Source organism: Diutina rugosa (assembly GCF_008704595.1).
Source record: "Diutina rugosa strain CBS 613 chromosome Unknown scaffold30_size158152, whole genome shotgun sequence".
Lineage (NCBI taxonomy): Eukaryota > Fungi > Ascomycota > Pichiomycetes > Serinales > Debaryomycetaceae > Diutina > Diutina rugosa.
The window spans coordinates 19,462-32,728 of NW_022995085.1; the positions used below are offsets into that span (position 1 = coordinate 19,462).

The 13,267-nt window shown below is 45.7% G+C and overlaps 8 protein-coding genes across 8 annotated transcripts; 5 read left to right on the plus strand and 3 right to left on the minus strand. All coding sequences in view use genetic code 12, as the record gives it.

Annotated features, from left to right (window-relative positions):
- Positions 1-109: 109 nt before the first annotated feature.
- On the plus strand, positions 110-820 carry IFU5 (WW domain-containing protein IFU5; the record flags this gene model as incomplete). The annotated part of the gene is made up of 1 exon (XM_034153560.1): positions 110-820. One exon carries the CDS (start codon positions 110-112, stop codon positions 818-820), a length of 711 nt encoding a protein of 236 aa, XP_034014081.1.
- Positions 821-1,011: 191 nt separating this feature from the next.
- DIURU_001059 (uncharacterized protein) lies at positions 1,012-2,643 on the minus strand (the record flags this gene model as incomplete). Its single annotated transcript, XM_034153561.1, has 2 exons — positions 1,012-2,353; positions 2,432-2,643. 2 exons carry the CDS (start codon positions 2,641-2,643, stop codon positions 1,012-1,014), a joined length of 1,554 nt encoding a protein of 517 aa, XP_034014082.1.
- Positions 2,644-3,636: 993 nt separating this feature from the next.
- Positions 3,637-4,380, minus strand: MCU1 (Mcu1p; the record flags this gene model as incomplete). The annotated part of the gene is made up of 1 exon (XM_034153563.1): positions 3,637-4,380. One exon carries the CDS (start codon positions 4,378-4,380, stop codon positions 3,637-3,639), a length of 744 nt encoding a protein of 247 aa, XP_034014083.1.
- An 82-nt stretch (positions 4,381-4,462) lies between these two features.
- On the plus strand, positions 4,463-6,136 carry GUP1 (O-acyltransferase; the record flags this gene model as incomplete). The annotated part of the gene is made up of 1 exon (XM_034153564.1): positions 4,463-6,136. The coding sequence occupies one exon, from the start codon at positions 4,463-4,465 to the stop codon at positions 6,134-6,136; it is 1,674 nt and encodes a 557-aa protein (XP_034014084.1).
- A 105-nt stretch (positions 6,137-6,241) lies between these two features.
- On the plus strand, positions 6,242-6,619 carry DIURU_001062 (uncharacterized protein; the record flags this gene model as incomplete). The annotated part of the gene is made up of 1 exon (XM_034153565.1): positions 6,242-6,619. The coding sequence occupies one exon, from the start codon at positions 6,242-6,244 to the stop codon at positions 6,617-6,619; it is 378 nt and encodes a 125-aa protein (XP_034014085.1).
- A 722-nt stretch (positions 6,620-7,341) lies between these two features.
- On the plus strand, positions 7,342-8,571 carry HST2 (histone deacetylase; the record flags this gene model as incomplete). Its single annotated transcript, XM_034153566.1, has 1 exon — positions 7,342-8,571. One exon carries the CDS (start codon positions 7,342-7,344, stop codon positions 8,569-8,571), a length of 1,230 nt encoding a protein of 409 aa, XP_034014086.1.
- A 93-nt stretch (positions 8,572-8,664) lies between these two features.
- On the minus strand, positions 8,665-9,642 carry DIURU_001064 (25S rRNA (uracil2843-N3)-methyltransferase; the record flags this gene model as incomplete). Its single annotated transcript, XM_034153567.1, has 1 exon — positions 8,665-9,642. One exon carries the CDS (start codon positions 9,640-9,642, stop codon positions 8,665-8,667), a length of 978 nt encoding a protein of 325 aa, XP_034014087.1.
- Positions 9,643-10,381: 739 nt separating this feature from the next.
- DIURU_001065 (uncharacterized protein) lies at positions 10,382-13,198 on the plus strand (the record flags this gene model as incomplete). Its single annotated transcript, XM_034153568.1, has 1 exon — positions 10,382-13,198. One exon carries the CDS (start codon positions 10,382-10,384, stop codon positions 13,196-13,198), a length of 2,817 nt encoding a protein of 938 aa, XP_034014088.1.
- Positions 13,199-13,267: the final 69 nt, after the last annotated feature.

Consider the following 13,267-nt stretch of genomic DNA (forward strand, 5'->3'; position numbering starts at 1 on the left):
GAGCACAAGCGATGATTCGCATGACGAAGGCTGTGGCTTGAATTTGTACTGCATACAATGATGTCATATTATCATCGACCCCAGTGGGATCGCAAACGATCGCAATCCAATGGCATTCAACGATAAGAACAAAAAGCCGGACGTTCCTGATGGATGGTTAGCCAAATGGGACGATAACTACAATCGATGGTTCTTCGTCAATTTGGAGACGAAAAAGTCGCAATGGGAAATGCCGGAAGATGACAAGGTCAAGCCGCCACCCTACGCTCCCTCTGATTCCAAGCCTAAGAAGGAATCGTCTCGTCCCCCAGTGTCCCCACCGACCCAATCCCATTCCCTGGCACCTAGTAATGCGGGTCAAACCGACCGTGGTTGGTTCAGTGGCAAGAAGCAACTGAGCAACTATCCCCCGCAAAACTCAGGTAACTACGGTGGTGGTGGTGGCTATGGTGCTCCTCAAGGTGGCTATGGAGGCCCTCAAGGTGGCTACCCTCATGGAGGCTACGGCGGTCCCCAAGGTTACCCTCCTCAAGGTTACCCTCCTCAGGGCTACCCTCCTCAAGGTTATTACCCTCCCCCACAACAGTACATGGCTCAACCGCAATACGTTCAAGCGGCACCTCGTCGTCAAGGAATGAGTCCCGGCACTGGTGCGTTGTTAGGTGCAGGTGGCGGTCTTCTTGGTGGTATGATGTTGATGCATGGTATGGACGAGATGAGAGAAGACGCCTACCAAGATGGCTACGACAACGGTTTCGCCAATGGTGACGATTATGGTGGTGGTGACTTTGGTGGTGGCGACTTTGGGGGAGACTTTTAGGGTGTTCTACGTGTGAGCAGCATACCAGTATTTAGGGTGCGATGACACTTCCACTAGCATTTTCTATAAATGAATACATGTTACATATGACGTAAGACTACTTCAATGTTTGGTTTTGCACTCTTTTTTTCCAATGAATGTGGTATTAATTAAATTATAGTTTACACCGTCTAGATGTCAAGATGATTATGTTACACGATCCGCTGCTTTGAGGGTTCGAATGGGTAGAACAATGACACTACCCCTAAAAGACCCATCAAACCGGCACAAACAAAGATAGGCACGTTTGTGTTGGGGTCACCATAGAACGCGATAATGGGGACAAAACAAGAAGCAAAACGAGTGATACCAATACAACAGGCATTACCCGTGGCTCTAGCCGAAGTCGGCAAAACCGAAGGCGAGTAGGCATAAAGCACGGAGTAGTAAATGAACACGGCTAAAAATGACACAGAAGAAAGAGCGACGTTTTGTGCATGAGTGGAGACAAAGGCATAACCGATGAGGAAGCCACATGACACAAGACCACCGAAACACATCACCCCACGAGACCCCAATATCGGAAGGAGCCACAACATAATCCCCGAAATCGCAGGACCAGCAGTAGAGACGGCATTGGAGATTACCAAATCAACATAATTCTGATGCAATGAACTCGACCCCGTTGCCGCTCCCTTAGCTTTAAGATACATCGGCAAGTAGGTCGTGTACAAGGGATAGGCAATACCCAACACCAACCACGAGAACAATAAGGTCGTAGTAGATCTGGCCACTCTACGGTTGGAGAACAAATGAGCGATGTGCTTTCTCACGATTCTAAGGGTACCCTTGATATCGGATGATCTGCGGAAGTCTTCATTGGAGATGATCTCACCACATGCTTCTAACTGTTCCACAGTTAATGAGCACGTACGGTTGTACTTGTTGGCAATTTTGTGAAGCACTTCCACTGCCTCTTCATCGCGCTTGTTTGCAACCAAAAACTTGGGGGTCTCTTCCAAATTCACTACCGTGACTCTAGCGAGAGCAAGGAAAAGCACAATCGACCCATTAGTGTAGAATAAGTATCTCCACCCATTATTGGCGGGGTCGGGGCATTCAGTTTCAGTACAAGACCAACGAGGAAGGAACCCAAGTGCGGTGGCAGATGCGATGGTGCCACCAACACCCCAGAAGACGGCGAAAAATGTGATGAGCCAGTTCTGTTTGTGGGGAAGAAATTCCATAAAACAAGTGGTGTCCAACACGAGGTTGCCCCCAAAACTGAATGCGATAAGGTAGATCATGATACCGTAAGAACTAAGGGTACCCATAGTACCGCAGTAGATTGTGAATACTGCTGCGAGAAACAAGGTCAAGTTAAACGCTAATCGCCGACCGATCAAGTCCGCCAGAAAACCCCAGAACATCGCCCCCAGAAGCATCCCCGCATAATTAAGCACATTAGGCACAGCAAAGGGTTTACCGAAGTCATAGTTGATCATCTCTCTGGTAAGAGATTCCAACAAGGTGAGTTGGGAATCGACAGCGTATCTAGACATGTGTTAGTATGATGTTGATGGTCTGATTTTATAGTAAATCACGTACCCCATGCCGTTAAGGCAGAATAACTTGAAATGATACCACGTAAAACCGATTTCGTCGAGGGCATCGTTGATGAGTTTCATTTTCCGCTGCATAATCACATCACTCTGGTCCAACTCTGCCATGTCGACCCCACCATATGTGAGTGACTCGTCATAGTTGTCTTGGTAAGGTTCTTTTTCAGCCAAAGACCCCACCTCCAGCCGGGAAGCTTTGGAAGATCTTGATTTTATGCTCATTTCCCGAAATGTGGAGACACCGAATTAGGAATTTCAGAGACTTAAGTACCCACAAATTATATGGTTACTCGACAAGCAAAGGTCCACATGCATGAAAGTCCCAATTGATGCATAGGCTCTTTCCCGCTTCTGTTGACGTCACTATTCTTGTCTCAGCCAAACATCTGCATGAGAAAGTCTAGGCAAAAGAACTTCCCACCCCTCAGTTGTTTTGGTGATAGGAATCATAGATGAATTATATGATCATTCGTGTATGGTACGGCCGCATCCTTCAATGTATGTCGAAAGTTAAAAATAAAAACGTCATCGAGCATGGACCAGGATGTATCATACCGGAGAAAAAAAACAGTCTCGTGCGTGTAGTTGAAGGTGTACATGGTGCCCCAACCCTAATACGACATGGCGTCGAATATGGTCATCGATGTTTGCCTTCAAACCATAATTCGCACTTTGTGACACCACGTCGGTGAACGCTCGGAGTTAAAGCAACAAAGAACAACCCGCACAGATGGAGAAGTCTTGGCATGTAATAGTAGTGTTCTACGAGCGCCGTTTACTACGTTAAAAATGTTCTGCTGATCATTGCACCATCCCCCATACGGAAACGCGAAGGTATTCCTTAGAGACTCGAGGCCTCGCATGGGATGCTGCACCCAAGATCAACTGATTCGATCTCCGGTCCACCTTTACAAACAGGCAACAATATTCTATTAGTCCTGGGTCAGAACGCCAAAGGGTTCAACCTCCAAAGAATGCTGTAGCGTCGCAAATGGCCGTGGTTTTTGCGTTAGTTAAAAAAAAGCGTTCCAGTGCGCTTTATAGGTTTTTTCTGCGATGAGGCCGGGTAACTCTTACGCGTCCCTGCACAAGAGATTATATACGGGTTGAACGAGTCACGAAAGGCACCAACGTTCAGTTTCCGAATTATTGTAAGTCCCTTAATAACGTTTACGGTTTCGCATAATAGCATTTCTATGTACAGTTTCTCGCCATCTAAAAAATCCACCACTTCTTTTTCTTGCTACCTTGTGACGAGTCATTTTTGTCGAATTCTTCCATTTCCTTTTGCAACTCCTTGGCATAATTTTTGTGCATCTCGATCTCCCTTAACATAGCTTCTTCCTGCTCCTGTTGGATTCTATTCGCTTCCAAGACGTGTCTTTCTGAAGGCCGATTCAACGCAAACTGACCTTCTTGGGTTTTTCGTAACTCTTCAGGAATGTAATCGGCATCCCTAACGTTTTTGATGGTGACATTAGAATCCTTGGGGTGGTGCAAGTCATTATACTCTTGATCGCTCAATCCGAACCATTTCTCTTTCAACTTGAGTCGAGCCCGATAAAAGTCACTCATGACGTTTTCCCGGCCATCGTTCCAACGGTGGAAGAATGCAAAGTATATGATCACCAGACCCGTAATAAAAGTACCGAAATAACGGGATCCAGTGTGTAGGCGTTGGTTCGTGTCCACTCGACGCAACACCTTATACTGACCAGGATACAATTCCGACGCCGGACGAGGGGTGTAGTTGAGACGTTTCATAGTCTCGTTAACCTTTCGGTATTGCGTAGGGTTCTTCGGTATCAGAGAGAAGCCCTGGGGGCTCTCACCGGGAGTCTTGAACTCAGAGGGATACCCTTCTGGAGGTCTCTCATCAGTAGGGTCATACGGGTTGTATGGAGCTTTGGGAGGAACCCATCCCTTAGGGTTGGGGCGTCTGGTGAGATCTTCACCCATTTATTACCTAAAAAGCCTCTGCGAGGGGTTGGATTTTCAGAGGTGCGACCCCCCACAGAAACTCGACACTGAGACATATTGAATGGGCTGGCTTGGTGAGTTCTTCAGCCTAGAGGCGTTGGACACTCGACTTCAAGCACCGGCCGATTATAAGAAAAAGGATGCAGTGGTGAAACAAAGTCTGCCTCCTCGATGGAACACACCCGAATTCAAATTCTACTTTGTGGCATTCTGCTTCGTGGTACCCATGATGTTGAAGGCGTGTATGGAGGCCAGCAATGAACACAACCCCAATTACCCTAAATATGCAAAGTACCTTTCACAGGGGTGGATATTCGGAAGAAAAGTCGATAACTCTGATACCCAGTACCTGTTTTTCCGGGATAACTTCTGGCTTCTCATGGCTCTCGTCTTTGGTCACTCTTTGTTAAGAAAGGGACTCAATTTGGCGGTTGGAGGAGCACAAACTACGATCACGCGTACTCAGTATGACTTTTGCTTCGGGTTAATTTATCTAGTGGGACTTCATGGAACTAGCATCTTCAAGATGTTCACCCACTATTTGATCAATTACGCAATTGCAAAGATTGCGGCTCCTCGTCTCGGTAAGAAACCAGCGGCTTTGCTCACTTGGGCTTATGGATTGTCGACGTTGTTTCTTAACGATAAGATACGTGATGGCCCAATTGGAATCTCCTGGATTGACAGCAGTTACATGGGCATAATCAAACGGTGGGACGTGTTTTTCAACTTTTCTGTATTGAGAATGATCTCCTTCAATATGGATTATATTGAAAAGCTCGATGAACCGGTGTCTGAAGAAGTCGTGGTTGAAGGTTTGGACGACCGCAAACGGTTGGTGGCACCTTTACCACTCTCAGATTACTCGTTTTTCCACTATATTGCATACTTGACATACGCACCTTTATTCCTTGCAGGCCCCGTCTTGACCTTCAATGACTACATTTATCAGCTGAGTTACTATCCCTTGCCATCGGTACGTGATTTCCGCCGCATTGCCATCTACTTTGTACGGTTCTTATTTTGCGTACTTTGTATGGAAATCATTTTACACTTTGCCTATGTGGTTGCGGTATCCAAGGCTAAAGCATGGGATGGCGACTCGCCATTCCAGATCTCTATGGTTGGTTTTTTCAACTTGATCTGTATTTGGCTCAAATTGTTGATTCCTTGGCGCTTGTTCCGCTTTTGGGCTTTATTCGATGGTATCGATCCGCCGGAAAACATGATCAGATGTATGTCAAACAATTTCAGTGCATTAGCATTTTGGCGTGCTTGGCATCGGTCGTTCAATCGATGGGTCATCAGATATATCTACGTCCCACTTGGAGGCGGCGGAAATAACCGTATTCTCAACTCCTTATTGGTGTTCTCCTTCGTCGCCATCTGGCACGATATTGAACTTAGATTATTGTTTTGGGGTTGGCTTGTGGTATTCTTTTTACTTCCGGAAATTGCCTGCACCCAATTTTTCAAACCGTATCGTGAAAAGTGGTGGTACCGCCATCTCGCTGCTCTCGGCTGCACGATCAACATATGGATGATGATGATTGCCAACTTATTTGGTTTTTGCTTAGACAAGGATGGTATGTTGAACTTATTGCGTGATTTATTCAAAACCGTCGATGGTTTCTCCTTCCTCGTCGGCTCTACCATTAGTCTTTGGATTGCCACTCAAGTCATGTTCGAAAGACGGCAAGGTGAACTTCGCAGAGGGGTCAACGTTCGTTGTTAGCAGGCTGACATGTAGTAATAAAAAACTTTATTTAATCGACACATTATTCACTTCAACTTGTAGAGGGTCTCTCTTTATACGGAGACGTGAGCGCGACTTTTCCCCATGTCGCCTCCAGTACCGGTGTACTCCAGAGCCGAGATTGAGAGACGGTATCAGGCACTCGACAATCCAGAGAAATACAACTGTCTGCTCAAAAGCATAACACAGCATGAGTGCACGTTCCGGTTCGTGGACGATCAACAAGAAGTCATTTGCTTGCCATTCAAACGTCTTTTTCAGCGGTGTCTCCTACCACACACAATAAAGACAAACGGAAAAGTCACCCAAGTCGATCGATGGACAAACATTGAAATCACCGATATCGAAACCAATCGTGATATTGTTACTGATCCGAAATACGCTAAAGATGTCGACGACTTCCAAGGGGCGGAAAAGGAGTTCAGAGACATGATGTGGAAAGAAGTGGAGGCATCAGGATAAAGCGTTTACTTCGAAGATACTAGACTCTATAATGCACTAATACATGGTCCCTTCTTGGGGTTGGGGTAGGCGCTTGTTAGCAGGAGAAGCCATCGCCATTCTTAATTCCAACAACACCGTCTCCATGGAATAGCTCCGCTTCCAGTTTTTCAACGTATCGAATTTGTCGGGAACGACGGTGCCGTCGTGATCAACGCAGGGCAAGTTAATTTTGGTCAAAAATCTGACTTTCGGGGGTGCATCAGGGTACAGCTCGTCACAAACAATAGTAAGCAGGTAGATGCGGTTTTCATAGGTCAGATGAGGCGGTCCGAGAATGGTGCCGTTCCAGTAGGTCATGGAAATGTCATCTTGGTTGACCAAACCGTAAGTGACAGATTCGGCGCCGAGGCCCTTTTCCCCCTTCTCCAACTCTTCAAGGAGCTTAAAATTTCTTGGGCTTTAATGTTAGTGTCAAGCGATATTTCATAATCAGAACATAGCACATTATACTTACATCTTTGACATCTGGCTGGGGTATATGGTCGTCAGATTTGTTACATGCGAGTGATTTATCCACCCTGACACGTGACTCAATACACCACAACCGCAAATACCACTTGTCTGGCAAAGACAGCAAAAATTGGTTGGCTTGTTTGAAGTGATCAACCTATATGGAAATACGCCGTTTACTTTTATCCCGTCAGATCACTTGTATTCAGATTGCTTGAGTATCGGTCATCATGGGTGCGACTACGGGCCGCTTAAGCAACAACCCCGCCATGCCTCCGCTAGATGCCTTGGCTCAGATGATTAAAGATGGGCGAAAGATCACCTTTTTCCAAGGTGCCGGGATCTCCACAGGAGCGGGTATCCCTGACTTCCGCTCTCCCAAAACGGGTCTTTATGCCAACTTGGCTCAATACAATTTACCTTATCCTGAAGCCGTTTTTGATATCGATTACTTCGAAGAGAACCCCCTGCCGTTTTACACATTAGCCCATGAATTGTACCCGGGCAATTTCAAGCCTACAAAGTTTCATTACTTCCAAAAGCTCTTGCAAGACCGCGGACAGATCAATCGAATTTACACCCAGAATATTGATACTCTCGAGCGCATCGCTGGGATAAAGGATGAATTGATCGTTGAAGCCCACGGTTCATTTGCCACGAATCATTGTATCAAATGCAGCAAGGAGATGGACAATGACACCATCAAAAAGCATATGCATAAAGAATTTAACGAGGATGGTATCCCTCGTTGCTCTTGTGGGGGACTAGTCAAACCTGATATCACCTTCTTTGGTGAGGGATTACCCTCTAAATTCTTTGATCTGTGGGAGGAGGATGCCGAAGACGTTGATTTAGCCATAGTCGTGGGGACCTCATTACAGGTATATCCATTCGCCAGCTTGCCCGAAGAAGTTGGAAAAGACGCGACGAGAATTCTTATTAACAACAACCGTGTCGGTAACTTTAAGAGAAAGCTGGATCTTGTGATCATTGATGACGTCGAGAAGGTGATTGAAGATTTAGTGGAGCGCTTAGGGTGGAACGGAGAGTTAAAAACCCTTTCACAGGGTGATGACAAGGAGGTTACTGAGCTTGCTGATGCTATCGCTAAGTTGGACGTTGATAACAAACCCATCGATGACGAAACCGCTGATTCCAAGAAGCTTGACGACGAGACTACTGTTGAAAAGAGTGCTGATGAAAAACATACTAATGAGAAGCAAGATGATAAGAAGACTGTTGATAATAAGGTACTGAACAAGACCAACAGCGAAAACGCTAGAGGAAAAGATGCTCCAATTGTTACCGACGGGGAAAATCTCAAAGATGATGTCGAAAGCGATAAAGTTAACGCCAAGGAAGTGGAAACACCCAATGATGAAACTCCAGAAAACACCGCAGATCTTGGGGCACCCACTGAAAAACCAGTTCATGATCCTAAAAAAGATTCCGATTCTTAGTCACTTATTGATGATAATGAATCGCTAAATGCATCTATCACATCGCTTAGGGCTGAATTACGCGAAAAGTTTCTCGATATACCCTTGGACTCCTTACTTATGCTTGTATAATCGATAAAAGAACCGCATGTTTTCAAGTTTCATCGGGTAGTTCAACTCTCCACGAACACGATACCAGCAAGATTCGCTTTGATCAACTACCTCCCATGCTCCATTGTCTTCGCCCTTCTTCCCAAGTAGAACCATGTCGATTAACATTTGCACAGGGAATTTCTTTGACCCGACCTCAATATGGGAGTAAGAACCTGCCAGCTCCGCCATCAAAAGCAAAGAACCAGGCTTACATTGTGCCAGGAGGCGACTCAAAAAGCCGATAGTCTCTTTCCGCTTTTCAGTAAACAATTCATTGGTAGTGAACAAAACGGTAATCAAGTCATAGTCTGAGAACGAAATTGACAGGCTTAAAATGTCGTTCTTCATGAATTTTGTGGTAAATTGGGAAGGATCATAGAACCACGAAGACATGTTGTTGTAAAGCGACGCCACAACATTCTTCCAGTTAGCAATATCAACTAAGTCAACAGAGAGTGCTGGACATTGGGGGTTAAGCTGTTTCTGTCTGGCATAGACAGCTCCAAGACCTACAAGTTCGCCGGCAGCACCACCACCAACACATAGAGCCTTACGCTGTCCGTCGTTACTCTTGAACAACTCTGTGATCTGTTCAAGGCTTCCAAACAAAGAGGCGTACGCAATTGCTCGGGAGGGAGTCCATCGCAGGGCGTAGGCGTATCGTTTTTCATCGTCGTCAAAAGCTACAAGGTAATCACGACGGTATAAATCGCCTTTGACCTCTTGAATTACATCTTGAAGATCTTCGCTCTCCAAAATGTCAGCAAGACACGTCTTGAACATTTCGATAACCTTCTCTGGTTCGATGCATTCTTCACTGGCGAAGGGGAGATGCTCGTTTGAAGAAGTTACGGAGGGCACTTCGGCTTCCTCTTCTTCTTCAATCTGCTGTCGTAATTCTTGACGCTCACGGTATTTTTGAGCTCGGCGGTTACTCATTGTCCTGGTTTAGTGTATATCATCAACCCTTGAATTCAGGTAAAGTCCGGGTTATCAAGTTATATGCAGGATCGCATCGCGTTGGTGAATATAAATTTGTAGGCATCGCACTTCTTTTCTTCATCATCAATCTGTGCTGCGGTTGCCCCTCAGATGACTATGGACTCGTGCTGTGGTTGACTGTAGGTGGAAGTCGTAGCAGTTCGGCGCTCGTGAAGTAAGTAAGTTATTGTGCCAGTTGCCTGACTACAATACTGCTTCAACTGTTTGTCCTGCTTCGGCGGTTGATCGATGGTTGGAGGAGATGTTAGGAAGAACAGTACGATTAAGTTCCTTCGGGGACCTTGTTACAGAGTAATCTCCGTCGACAGATTGTAAAATGAGTGGGCCGGCTGAGCTCTCGCCTTCGGGTGATGATGCACGCCATTCGTCCACGGCAACATATTCCTGAACTTGGCTTTGAGGTCTTTATAGGCTGATGAAGTTTGAGTAAAACCATGTTGCACACATCTATTCTTCAAAATACCCGTATCATTTTTGTAGCGCATTAACTCTCTACTTCCTCGTAGAATCCAGTCACAAAATCAGCGTCGTCGCCATTTTTATGTTTGTCTTTGTCTAATCCTCTGCTTTTTCGCGACGCCTGTTGACATCAGTCTGCACCGTACTCGCTTCCAACTAGATTACACGTGATCAACACGATTGTTCCGGTGATACCAAAGTGCTGCACCTGGACAACATGGACGGAGGTAGCCCCACAGAGACTTCTCTGTCCAACATCGAGTTGCTGCACGTGGCGTCAACTCGACGTCACTTCATGCAACTGAGGAAGACGGCCCTGGCTCTCCCGTCGCTACCGCTGCTATTACCCGCTGCAGACGAGGATGAAGTTGATTTGGCGTTTATGCTGCCCCGAGAGACGAGTTTCGTTGAGTTTGACATGAAACGTGTCGGTCTGGATGACGTGTTGTCCCAGAAGTTCATTCGTTCCCATTCGGACTTGTCTCTGACTCTACTGCCAACTACGGCTCCCTCACGTATACTGATGGCATCCCCTCAGGTCAAATCTCCGGCGGGCAATACTTTGAACCGAAATCAAACGGATCCTCTACCCGCTGAACCAGAACTAGACAAAGTTGAGTTGAAGGGAAATGACGACGACGATTTTTTTAATGACAAAAACTGGAAGGTGATGCTGACATTCACCGAGATGGACTACTATAACGAAAAAGGTGAGCTTGAATTCACCAAAGATGAATACGACTCTCTTGGTCATGCAGCTTATACCCAAGGTTACACCAAGATCGACACAGCCGAGCAAGTGGCGAAGTATGCTGAAATGGACCGCCAGACGGACTTTCTCTTCACAACCCATGCTCGTACTAAAGCTCCTGGCGACAAAAAGGAGTATGACAAGGAAGATATTGCATTGGAACGCACTGATGAACTTTCGGATCTGGATTTCGATAATGACGATATTGTTGATTCCATGCAAACTCTTGAACATACCAAGGATATGCTTACTGAAGCTCAAAGATTCGCATATGTTGGTATCATCAAGCTTATCACTGTCGATATGGCAACCGATCTTGCTAAACTCAAATTGCACACCTCTAACAAAATTGCCCGTCACTTAAGTATGGGGCAAAAGAATTTCAGCAATTGGACACTCTATGTCTTGGATAAGCTTTTCGAACATATGGCGTTGCTTAAGGAGGAAAATCAAATGATCGAAAACTTGAGCAAGCATGGTGTCGAATCAAATGATTTGACGGCATCATTATTAGATAAGTCGATCACTTATCACAACCCAAATTTCGACATAAGATGGGTGATCATTTGTGATCTTTTCCTCATCCTCGTCAGCGATGGGTACTACGACCTGCGACTGCGAACCCTATTGGTAAAATTTGCAAAGCTCATTGGCATTGGTTATATCGAGATTCATCAGTTTGAACGTCGTCTCATTGATGTGCTTGAACTTGAAAATAAGGACAAGAGTCTCGAAAACGATGATACGAAGTTAGACGATAATAAGTTCATTGATCGTCATATAAAGAAAAATCGCAAACGGCGACTTGCATATATTGGTCTTGCAACTTTGGGCGGGTCCTTAGCTATTGGTTTGTCCATGGGTTTGTTGGCCCCCGTTATTGGGGCTGGTTTGGCTGCAGGTTTCACCACGATCGGGATTACGGGTACCTCAAGTTTCCTCGCCGGTGTTGGTGGGAGTGCTATTATCACTACCACCGGTGTAGTCATTGGTGCTAAGGTTGGTAATAAGGCTGGTAAACGACGAGCCGGTGATGTACACACCTTTGAGTTTAAGCCTCTCCACAATAACAAGCGCACAAATTTGATTATCACAGTCTCTGGATGGATGAATGGTAAACTAGATGATGTGCGGTTGCCATTTTCTACTGTTGATCCAGTGATGGGTGATATCTTTTCGTTGCTTTGGGAACCCGACATGTTGCAACTGATGGGTCAAACAATAACAATTTTGGCTTCTGAAGCATTGACCTCGTCGATTCAACAGATTTTAGGGGCAACGATTTTATCCGCATTGATGCTGGCGATTCAATTACCTGTCTTGTTGTCGAAATTGACCTATCTTATCGATAACCCATGGAGTGTTTCGTTGGATCGAGCATGGAAAGCTGGCAAAATCTTGGCAGACACTTTAATCAGCGGGAATATGGGTGTTCGCCCCATTACTCTTGTTGGGTTTTCCCTCGGCGCTCGGCTCATCTATCTGTGCTTGATTGAGCTTGCGAAGCGGGACTGTTATGGCTTAGTTGAAAATGTCATATTGTTAGGTACCCCCGTTGCCATCAACAATGATCATTTAGCTTTAGCTCGGTCGGTGGTTTCTGGGAAGTACGTCAACGGCTATGCCAAGAATGATTGGATTTTGGGGTACCTTTTCCGAGCTACCCTGGGTGGGTTACTGTCGGTGGCTGGCTTGTCGGCGATCGAGAAGTTTGGCATTGATGACTTCGACTGTACTCCATTTGTCGATGGGCACATGTCATATAGATCGGCAATCCCTAAAATCCTCAAAGAATTCGGTTGGGAAGTGTTGAAGGATGAATTCGTTGAAATCGAAGAGCCTGATCCCGAAACAAACGAGCGACAACGTAAATTATTGCTGGAATTTGACGAAGCAAGAGCAAAGATGATGGAGGAACAAAAGAATGAAAACAAAAAGAAAACTTGGGCGAGCTGGTTCAAGCCCAAAAACCGTCTGTGGTGGGAGATTCGTGAGAAGAAGCAAAACTCTCCCGGCGCTAATGGCAACGAAGAGGGTGACTCAAACCCTCATGAAGAATATGATGTTGATGGCGATACACCTCTCTTTGATGTTCAGCAAGAGGTTAATGAATTAGCACACCACGATCTAGGCGAAACTGTGGGTGCTGCGTTAGTAGCTGAAGCTCGGCAACACCCTAAGACATTGCTTAATGAAGAGAAGGATTTGTTTGACGATAGTGAGTCAAGCACTCGGCAATCGGACATTGTCAAAAATAACCGTCAAAAACCCTCGGCTGGATAAGTCGACCTCACGACACTTAATATCCTGAAATAGTTACCTATATCATTGCACAAAACTACCATAATGATA